General features: G+C 37.4%; 1 protein-coding gene across 1 annotated transcript in view; it reads right to left on the bottom strand.

The window, feature by feature from the left end:
• Positions 1–5,912: 5,912 nt before the first annotated feature.
• Positions 5,913–11,614, bottom strand: part of CHST8 (carbohydrate sulfotransferase 8) — an 88,705-nt gene continuing 83,003 nt past the window's right edge. The window contains exon 2 of the mRNA XM_044081595.1: positions 5,913–7,079. Within this exon, the coding sequence (XP_043937530.1) occupies positions 5,937–7,079 (1,143 nt within the window). The 3' untranslated portion in view covers positions 5,913–5,936. The remainder of the gene's footprint in view (positions 7,080–11,614) is intronic.

Genomic DNA, 11,614 nt, shown 5'->3' with positions numbered 1-11,614 from the left:
TTGAAATTTTACATGCAGCAGCCATTTTAGCTTCCTGTTTCAGGATGCAATTTATGTTCACAACCATATTTTCTTTTGCTATATAATATGAATGTCTTTTAATATAGGTGGTTTCTAAATGTTGATGTGGATAAGTCTCTCCTACTGATTTTGCTTCTGAGGAGCTGTTTACTAACTTTGGAGAATTTGCACCATGTTTTTTTTAATTCTGATATAAATATCACAATTGCTTTCATTTTTAAGAAATACGTTAGTACTTTGAGACATAAAGAACAGCTAAAGTAGGTAGGACAGGCAGAAGTAAATGGAAACATTTGTCCACAGAATTTTATGTACTAATCTAATGTTTAGGACCATTTTGGAACTAAGGTAATCCTGAGTGCTAGACGTACAGAGTAGGATTGATGAAAATAATAAAAAATAACACAGCAATGGCTGTGCTCTGTAACCTAAATCTACACTGGACCTAACAAAGCCTGCTTTTGAAATGAATACATTCAGACTCACCACTGGTGGCACACTGTTAGCTTTTGCTATTACTATGACTGACTCCATTGAATGATGTGTAATGAGGCTGTTATTGTGTAGCGTTGCAGAATTAGTGCTTATTTTCCATTGCAAAGCTCGGAAATCTCAATCGCTTACTGTTGATACTACTACTTCCACTAATGTACCCTGTAAATTTGGTTTTCAAGATGACCTCTTTTCACCTCTGTACTGTTAAACTAATTTTCTAAGAAAACTAGTTCTCATCACTCCAAATATTCCGAGTCTTCACATTGTCCAAGGAAACTGCCCGACCCCATGCCCATGTTCGAATAATCATTGTCAAGGGAAAGCCTCCTCCTTGCTTAGAACTGATGCTGCTACATACATCAGCTCTGTTATAGCATACCAGCTCTCAATGACTTTTGAAACTGCTGTATTAGCATTATGTTTGCATGTACTTTGCATACCAGTAGGTCACCACAGAACTATATGCCTGCTATAACAAGAATGCAAAGCATGCTGGGAGATCCTTTCAGAGTGGGGCACTGCACACAGAGGAGGCATGAAGAAATATGTTGCCTACTCCCTGTAGCAGTAGGATTTTATGAAGTTATCACATGACAATTGACATTTGTGTTTTAACAGAGACCTGGTTCAAGGCAGCAGAAAGCACCTCTGCATTAGCAGGCTACAAGTCATTCCACACCTTTCGGCCCCAGAACTTGGACTGCAGCTCCAAAGGTAGTGGTGTTTCCATATTCATAAAGGATCCGCACACCTCCAGACTGGTAGCCCAACATAACAGATCTGAGATACTTCAGGTGGAGCTAACATTGGGTAAGACAGCGATTCAGGTCATAGCCTGTTTTAGATCCCCAACCATGTCCCAAGATTCACACTTCACCTTCCTAAGCACCCTGGAGAATATTAGGGTCCAACCTAGCACTCTCATATTGGGCGACTTCAACTACCCCTCCATTAACTGGGAAAACTACTCATGTACCAATACACTTGCCCAACATTTTCTGGAATTCGTTAATTCCAATGCCCTGGATGAACTCGTTCTTACTCCCACAAGAGGTAACAACATCCTTGACCTGATCATTACTAACATGGGCGAACATTGCTCTACACCAATAGTCAACTCCTCCCTGGTTAGATCCGATCACAAGCTAATCACCTTGGAAATCCACATCTCTCCCCCCCAACAAAAGTAACCACCATGAAAAACTTCTCCAAAGCTAACTTTGTGCTCCTAAAAACGGAGGTGGCTAACTTCACAGCACCCATGCAAATGGAGAATAATTGCATAACCGCTGAATCATACACTGATGCACTGAACAAACGTACACAAATGCATGGATATCGCCATACCCAGTAGAACTAAGATGCTCTCCTCGAAAAAAGGAAGCCAATCTGGTGGTCCCCTGACATAAACAAACTCTACAACAGAAGGAGGAAACTGATGTGGAATAAGATGAAGTCCCAAGATTGGAAAAACTCCCTTATCAGCCTCAGCAAAAGGTTGAGATCCCTCATCAAATCCTCTAAAGCTAGCTATGAAAACAGAATTGCAGCAGATAGTAAAGACAACCACAAGGCCTTCTATAGTTATGTAAAGAATCTCCATGGCAATACCCAGGTTTGCTCTGAGCTACTGCACAATGGTATCTCCTATACCGAACCAACAGATATTGCAAATATACTGGTGAACAGATTCAGTGCTAACTTTACCCCTTCCCACCCAAAGGACCAATCATAATACCAGTAGATTGCCAGGCACCCAGCATTACTGATGCACAGGTTAAAACAGCACTATCCAAGGCCAAGAATACAGCTTCTATGGGACCTGACAGTATCCCTGACTGTGTTCTACATGAACTACAGAGTGAACTGGCACCTCAGCTGTGTGCCCTGTTCAATCACAGCCTCACCTCAGGCTTTGTCCCTACTGAATGGTGCACTGCTACAGTCATCCCTCTCCACAAAGGAGGAGCGATGACAGACCCCGGGAACTATCGCCCCATTAGCCTGATGAGTCTGATATGCAAAGCTATGGAATGCATCATGGACCTAATAAACAAAGATATAGGGAATCTCCAAACTCTGAATCCTACACAGTTTGGTTTTGTGAAGGGTAGATCATGCCTGCTCAACTTGGTTGACTTGTTTGAGTCAGTCACCAGAGCTGTGGATGAAGGTAAAATGGTTCATACAGCCTACCTTGATCTGGCCAAGGCCTTTGATACCATTTCCCACTCAGGAATCGTAGAAAAACTTACTAAGCTAGGCATCAATCCCTATATCATTAGGTGAGTTGCAAACTGGCAATCAGATAGAACCCACAGTGTGAAAGTACCTGACTCCAAGTCAGACTGCCTACCAGTCACGAGTGGAGTCCCACAGGGTTTGGTCCTGGGTCCTCTCCTGGTTGGTATTTACTTCTCTGAAGTCCAGGCCAACATGAAGGGACTCTTGCTAACAAAGTTCACAGATGATTACAAGTTGGGAGCTATTATTAACTCCCCAAGTGATGTTGACATCCTACAGAAAGGCCTCAATGAGACCAACAACTAGTGTCAAGAGCCATGGCCTTAAGCTCAATGCCAAAATATGTGTCTTCGTCCCCTTTGGGAAAAACCTGGTTCCCTTGAATTACCACATTGATGGTAGTCCACTGAACACAGAAGGTGTTATAAGAGATCTGGGAACACAGGTTGACAGCAACCTCTCTTTTGACATCCACGTTGCCACTGTGGTCAGAAAGTCCTTCTAAGTGGCACATCTCATTACTAAGGGTTTTGCATCCAGGAAGAAAGAGGTCATTGTCTAACTCTACTCTTCCCTTTATTAGGCCAATCATCGAGTAAAACGCCCCATTTGGCATGTACCTCACTAGACACCTGCAACAACTGGAAAGGCTGCAAAAGTACCTCACAAAGAGGATCCTAGGCCTTAAACACTTGTCATATATTGACAGACTCAGAAAACTCCAACTATTTTCTGTCTCATATTGCCTACTTAGAGGCGATCTTTGCTTGACTTACATAGCCAAATGCTACATCTAAAGAAATCCCAATCCCTCCATACCACACGCTCCAGAGACCTCAACCTCATTACCACAATCAACAGAACATGCAGGAGGGACAGGTTCATAACCCAGAGACCTCCCATGCTATGGAATAGACTTCCCATACATGTAAAGCAGAGCACCTCATTGCCCTCTTCAAGAGAAATCTTGGTGAGTGGATGGGAAATAGAAAGTTCACCCCGGGGATCACTCCAGTGGTTCTACTCAATAGAGGCACTAGGAACTATGGTTGGGGTGGCACAATGCTAGGGTAATCCTATGGGCTAGTCTTGTAAAGGCTCCAGGGCCATTAGCCTAGTAAACACCTATGAACCTATGAAGATAGGTTACTGATTCACATGTATTACATTACCAGGCTGAAGAACTCATATTCTGGCATGTCATTGTCCCCAACACTTTGTAGCCACTGGAAGCAAAGGAGTATACAGTATAAATGAATGCTACTAGTAATACACTGTGGTTCACTGTATTTTATAGTAGATATATGGATAAATCATTTATGTCTTTTGGAACTATAAACTATTCTCTGAGGTGGGACATTTAACATTTATGTATCTCAGTTTGTCAATTCTAAAATTATTTTATAGTACAAATAAGAATAAAGCGCCTAAACTATTTCTCCTATAATATATATTTTTATGAATCCCACCTAATATCAACTAATAGCCTTGTTTATGCCTGTCTTACAGACACCCTGATAATTGTCAGATGCACATTTTGAAGTTAAGTTTCTGTAATTATTGGTCCATCTTGTTGTTACTATTCTGATTTACATTGAGCTTGTCTTGGACAAGGGGGAAAGCAATGTAAATCCTTAGATTTATGAATGCAATAAACATTTTTCTATTCCATAAAATTTGCTGCTTTTTATCTTGTATGTTTATCAGATGACTGTCCTGTAGAAAAGAATTAAAGAATACCCAGGCTTAGATTAAATGGGATTTACATTGAGTTGACTCAGTTGAACAAATGCCAGTGCACTGAAAACATCTGATTCAAATGTAAATGTTAAATGTCTACTCCAGCTGGCTTAGCATTATGCAATATAGTATAGGCGTACGTGTTGTTAACAGTTGTATGCATCTATGCTGTGTATTTGCTTGTACTTATACTGTGTGCTTTTATTTTAAGCAGCAACCAGTATATTATACTATCTTATTTAGGTTAGGTATGATGTCGTGCCTCCTAGGCCTGGGTCATTGCTGTAAAAGGTCTTAGGTCATTGTTAAATGAAAATAAGTAAATAAATAAAATAAATATTTACTAGCAAAAAAGTCAGAAGTTCTTTGTACAACTACTCAGTATAATTTAAACTGTATCATACTATGCATTGTTAAGTTTAAATAAACACCATCTGCTTATGTGTCTTATATAGCAGTCTGTGTGTAGCAAAGACCAGTATTTCAGTTCCTGAATAGAATGCAGTGACAGTTTGTAAAAATGATACAGTACAAATGGAATCAGATTCCTGTAAGCTTTATGGGCTTATACCAATTGCAACTGTATCTAGCAGCACAGAATCCTTCAGCTTGTACCACAGTCAGAACCAGTTTTTTTCATGGGAACTGTACACCATCAGCTGTAGTATGAAAAGCTTGTCTATTTTACATTTTAAAAGTCTTCCAGTAAGCTTTTGGATAAATAAATGGTTTACTGTTATATTACATTATATCATATATTGGGCTTCAGCAAAACTAACTGTATATTTTACGTCTGGATAATTGTGATTGTTAACTTGGAGCAACTCATATGAAAAATGGATATCAGTGCTCCTACGCACTGTACTCAATTCTATGGGATTCCATTTTTATTCAGATAAAATATAGTAACATGTTAGAGAACATTGAATTAGTCAGATGTAATAAACAGTGCTTGATATTTATCTGACAAGAAACAAATCTGTGAGGAAATATCTATGATGATATTTTTTCCCATTCAACAGCACTGGTAGACAATACATGAACAAACTCAATTTAAAAGTCTGAGCAACAAACAAAAAATTTCAGTATTTCAAGTGAGATAATACATTAACCAATGTCTACTGTGAAAAACATGGAATAACAACATGACAGAGAAAAAAACAAAGAGTGCATTAAAACATGAAACATACCATCTATATTATGTTACCCTTTAAAAGCTGTGCTGTCCCTTCCTACTTCCTATGTTTGCATTGACATTTGCATATGTTATCACATCCTGCAGAAGATAATGGTGTTCTGACAACTGGAACATTCTGAGGTTTATAAATATGATCATAAAGCTATTTAATATATATACTTTTATATATATATATATATATATATTTATATTTATATAAAACTATCTGTATTCATAAATATTTTTTTATCCAGTAAAATCAATAAAGATCTTTGAAAGGCTTAGAATAATTAAACATGATATAATCCATGTAATAAAAATCATATGCCCGCTGTCTTTCTGAAAGAGATAACTGTGCAAAATATTGGTGTGTGATTTTAGTTGTTGTCCTTTCTTCATTGGAATGCCTGTCTTTAAATCTAGGAAAAGTCAGATTCTTTGGAGCACCAATTAAGTAAAGAAGAAAATTGGCATCCTTTTCTATACTTTCAAATTTCCCAATAAAATCATAGTCTATTACACATGGGCTACAAAGCCTGTTCACATGTTCCCAATGAATGTCCATACCCACAGGCCTGCGAAAGTCCAAAAGGTACTGTATAAATTCTTTGAACATCACACCAGAACCTGTCCTTAGTGCCTCTTGGGTAGCATTTACACGATACTTAGAGATTATAGCTTTTCCAAAAACAGGATGATAATAACTGTTAGGATGTTCAAATTTATCTCGGAATGCTGATACAAGTCTTTCAAAAGGTTCACGTACAAAAAGCACTTTGGTGTAAGAACTGAGTCGATGATAAATTCCTTTTTGGTCAAAACTATCTAATCTTTTAAGATAATTTCCATAATGTACTGTGTTGTGTTTTATCTCACTTGTGGAATGAGCTAATCCATTAAGCACCATCAAAACTCTCTTCCAGTTTGAGCAACCAGCTTTTGGAATTTCGCAGTATAACATTTTATGTCGATCTTCTACAAAAATTCTGGAAACATGATGAGGAGTAATACTTTTTCTGCTGTTGCTTTTGTATTTAAGACAGGTATCTCTCATCAGGAGTTTTCTTTGTCTCTGTGTTTCATAAAAGCTTTCTAAAACATCATCGTAACCTTCAAATTTTCTCACAGGTATAGGAAGAGTAGAATTCACTGAAGAAGCTGTAAAAGGATTTCTTTTAATAAGAAGTCGTCGACTGTTTTTATGCAGCTTGATAGTATTCATTTCATTCTCATTTCTCTTAATGATCTTTGAAGTAAGAGGGGCTTTTTCTCTTCCGCTTATGCCATGAAACAGAGTTGGTGAGATAGGTGGAGGAAGTAATGAGACCTCATTATTTTCCATTAATAATCCAAATGCTGAATCGTCCTTAGTTGTCATGTGCTGCTTGGACGATACACAGTCCTAATAAGACAGAAATATATGTAACAATTAATGCTACAATAGTGGGTATAATAAATCATTTAAAAGAGAGACAGATAATTATCTAGAAAGTCTGTCAAACACCAAGAATAAAATGACAATTTAGTCTAGTAATATGACATTCTTACACAAGATAGTAACTTCTACCATCTATAAAAAGGATTTAAGTATATTTGTTTCCGAGCAAAGGATACTGTCTGAAAAATAACCGTAGTAAGTCAGACAGTATCCTTTACCATTATTTACAAATAATAGAGCTTCCTCATTTCTTACCTTCAAATGACTCCTTGAAGTTTCCTCTGGAATGATCCAGTCATATAACAGTGAAAAACAACTGTCAGACAGACAAGAGACAGAAACAAAGTGCCCATCTATAAAACAAATCACTTGAGAAGCTGTTAGACAGTTCATTCTGCTTCCCGTTTTCTTTGTAGATGTGGTAGAGTAAAATGTTACCTTCTGTTGCCCTTCTTTGCCAGCTAACATTGTCCCCTGTTAATTCCTGTCACAGAACCTGATCTTAACAGCATTTAGGGGTGTTTAACAGAATCTTATTAAGTTTGCCGTTCTGGTTTGAGAGAGGTGCGTAACAAAAACGTCACTGATTGACTTGTATCTCTCCATTATTCAAACTGCTTACGTGATGTTACAGATGAGGTTGCATACTAAAAGGAAATAACACACAATTTCACAGAGTCAAACTGTTGTTCAGAATCAAGAATGAATCCAAAATACGATAACAGCCTCAGAAGTAAAGGCAACACACCAAACCTTGGAGGAAAACTCCTTTTATTCCACCTTCTAACTTTGAGTTCAGGAGAGTTTGTAGAATGAAACAGTTATCAGTTGATAACTTAGGGGCTCAAGAGAGGTCCCTATTAAAAGAGCTTCAGAAAACAGGAGGGGTTAGGTGTATGAAACCTGACAAAGGGGGTGGAATGGTCTTGATGGACAGGGTTGACTACATTGGAAGTATGATGTCCATCTTGGAGAATAAAGAAACATACAAGAGGGTTTCGAGGAATGAAATTAACATCGCTTATAGAAGAATTGAGTTATTCTTAAGTGATGCTCTCTTTCAAGGAGCCATTTCAGAAAGTGAGTATGACTATTTGATGGTCAAGAATGCAGCCCTACCCAACATCTTTGGGATTCCTAAGGTCCACAAGGGTTTGTCTAATTTACAGTTTAGACCGATTGTAGCAGCCAAGGGTTCTAAGACTGAACCCTTGGCATCCTTTGTGGACTTTATGTGCAAAAGGGTATTGGATGAGGCACCTCACGTGATTAGAGATTCGTGGCATTGTCTTGAAAGGTTGAGAAACATCAAGGAAGGGTATTTGGAGTATAGTTTTTTAACGGTTGATGTGGTAAACCTGTTTTCCACTATACCCCACAGGGAGGGATTGGAAATGTTCCGAGAGAGTTTGTTGGTTAGTAGTAAAGTGGACAAGGACCGAATTAATGTTATTTGTGAATTTATGGAAATTGTTCTGTTGAACAATTTCTTGAAATTTGAGGGGGAGATGTTTCAACAGCGCTCAGGAGTAGCTATGGGTGCTAGGTGTGCCCCTGTCTTTGCTAACATGGTACTCTGGACGTGGGAGAGAACGTTAGTTTTTCCAACTAGGTTCATGGAGCACATTATTTTATACAATAGGTTCTTGGACGATTTGCTCATCATATGGATAAGTGATGAGTTGCAGGCAATTGAGTTCATTGAATATTTAAACCAAACCACTAGTTTTTTGAAGTTCACCTATCAGTGGAACAAGGACAACATTAACTATCTGGACATTGCTTTGGCAAAGGGGGAAGGGGGTTTGACTAGTTCCATATACAGGAAGGATAGTTACTCCAATTCCCTCTTACATTTCAAGAGTTGCCACCCATTCCATCAGAGAAAAGGGGTGGCAAAGGGACAGATGGTTCGGTTGTCCAGGTTAGTTAGTGAGGACTTCATATTTCAACAGGAGATGTTTAAATTGATTGGTATGTTCATTGACAGGGGTTACCCTTTGGAGTTGTTGTTGAGATTAAAGAAGGAGGTTTACAAACAGAGAGGTTCTGTATATTCACCTATTTTAAGAATGGATGGCACCTTAGATACTAACCAAGATGGACAGGGAACAGAAAAACTCGGAGCATGTTTTGTGCTGCAATACAATGAGAAAAGTGAGGAAATAGTGAAGTCACTACGAGGGATGTGGGACTTTTGTTTAAGTGATGCCATCAAGGGTATTCTAGGTATTCAACCTAGGATTGTATATAGTAAGGGGAACAATTTGAAAGGGATACTAGAAAGGGAGGACAAAATTAAGACATCAAGAATGTCCAAGTGTGGTCACTGTAGGAGCTGTAGGTACATAGCAGAAGGCTCTAACATAAGCATCAAAGGGTGGGGGTATTCGTTACCTTGCCCTGGGAAATGCAATTGCAATACCAAGAATGTAGTATATGCGAGTCTATGCGTTACCTGTGAGGCATTCTACATAGGTATGACCACCCGTAGGTTACGAGATAGGATGATGGAACACGTTAGAGCTATAAAGAACAAGGATTCCCACAATGCACTCTATTTGCATAGTATTAACTGTAAGGAATTCAAGAAGTTTGTATTTTTTGTAATTGATAGGGTAATGTTGGATTATGAGGGTGATGTAGGAAACAGGGTAGCATTATTGGAAACGATGTGGCAATTTAGATTAAATGCCACCAGATACCCTGGAATAAATGACTACATTTCGATAAAACCTGTTTTGAAATACAAGGCCAGCATTATTTAATACATAGGGATGTTAGTAACTGTGAAGGCAAAATACCTAATTTATGTATAATATATAAATATAAATTGAAAATAAAAAACAACAAAACAAAAATAAATTTGATTATAGATTTATAAGGTTATTAAGTTATAACTTTTACATTTTTATATTTTAATATTATATATATGTATACATTTTTACAATGACAGTTTAGAATGAATTGGTGAAAGAACTTTACAAAGTTTCTTTGAACTCTGTTGTTTTAAATGATTGATTGATTAATTAAGTAATTGAATAGTTTGATGAGATTGTTAACTGACTATATATTGTTTAAGATTTTTGTAATACACTGACTCTGAAGAAGCCATTTTATGGTGAAAGCGCTCAGTCGGTGGAATAAAAGGAGTTTTCCTCCAAGGTTTGGTGTGTTGCCTTTACTTCTGAGGCTGTTATCGTATTTTGGATTCATTCTTTGCTGGTTGCCCTACGTGTTGGGATATTTTAATCATTTGTTGTTCAGAATCAACTTCAGACAGAAAATAAGAATATCACTTGAATCTCTTTGTAGGGGACACTCTTTGGGTTGGATTAAATGGAAAGAAAATGAACTTGTGATGAGAAAAAATGATATTTGCGTAGGGTTAACTTATAATTTTGGAAGCTGTAAGAAATTCTCATGGGATATTTTTCATTGTCTATCATCTATTCAATGAAATATTTTACACACTGAGTATACATTTATTTCTAAAGACTGTTTTGCACTTTATTTCATGTTATTTCCCTGTACAGGTTCAAGAAACCCTTTAATGATAGCACTAGTGTGTTATGCAACAACCATTGTTTCAGATAGTTGCATATAATATATAGACATATAACCTGAGGACATGAAAAAGCACTGTTTTCAGATTGTCTTATACATGGTATGTATAAAATAAGTAAACGAAAATTAAATTTTATTACACGGTGCACTAAGCCCAGGAAATAATTTGATAAAATATTTTTAAACTGTATGCACATTTTTTAGCTTTCAAAATGGTGTTACATAGATATTGAGACAATGCATCTTTGCTGGTGTCTGGAATATTTATATAACCTTAGTCTGCATACAGATGATTTGCTAATAAGTCATTCATAATATTTAAGCATGGAATGGCATGTACAAGCACTCTGCCTAAACTACCCTACTAGCTATTGAGTTACAACCTGATGAAGTTTCATCTTGATTTATTATCACTGAAGTTGAACACATACAGAGGTATTTAGTGCAATTGTGATTTCATATGATTTATGTACACCAGAGGTGATTATGTGTGTGGCTTTTACTCTTTCTTCAGCAGCTGTGTGCACTAGAGTTCTATGTGCAAGTAAGGGAGGTAAAAGGAAAAACTTTAGTGTAGTAAATTGCCTAAGCTACATATGAGTTGTGTTTATCTATGCGATGTTAGGGAATATAGCTGAGAAGCAGGCTGAAGAGGACCATATGCATTATCTGTTCACTTTTTAGCAAAATAAGAGATATGAGGATACTGTCAGTACAACTGTTAACTTTAACTTGTTGTACAGATGTCTCTGCCAGAGAAGGGGAGGATCACTGAACAATCAAAAAAGGTCAGGTGGAAAAAAACACGTTTATCATTAGTATTAATGAGTGACAGAGATGAACAATACGTTGAGGACTACAGCTCTAGGAATGTGATGTGGCCAAGGACTTGACAAACAGAGACTTAAGTTAGTCAAATGTGCAATTTTTAA

Source organism: Protopterus annectens, chromosome 8.part1, assembly GCF_019279795.1.
Source record: "Protopterus annectens isolate FY-2018-M chromosome 8.part1, PAN1.0, whole genome shotgun sequence".
Lineage (NCBI taxonomy): Eukaryota > Metazoa > Chordata > Ceratodontiformes > Protopteridae > Protopterus > Protopterus annectens.
Note: the sequence above shows the minus strand (reverse complement) of the source record. Positions and strands in the feature narration are given on the sequence as shown.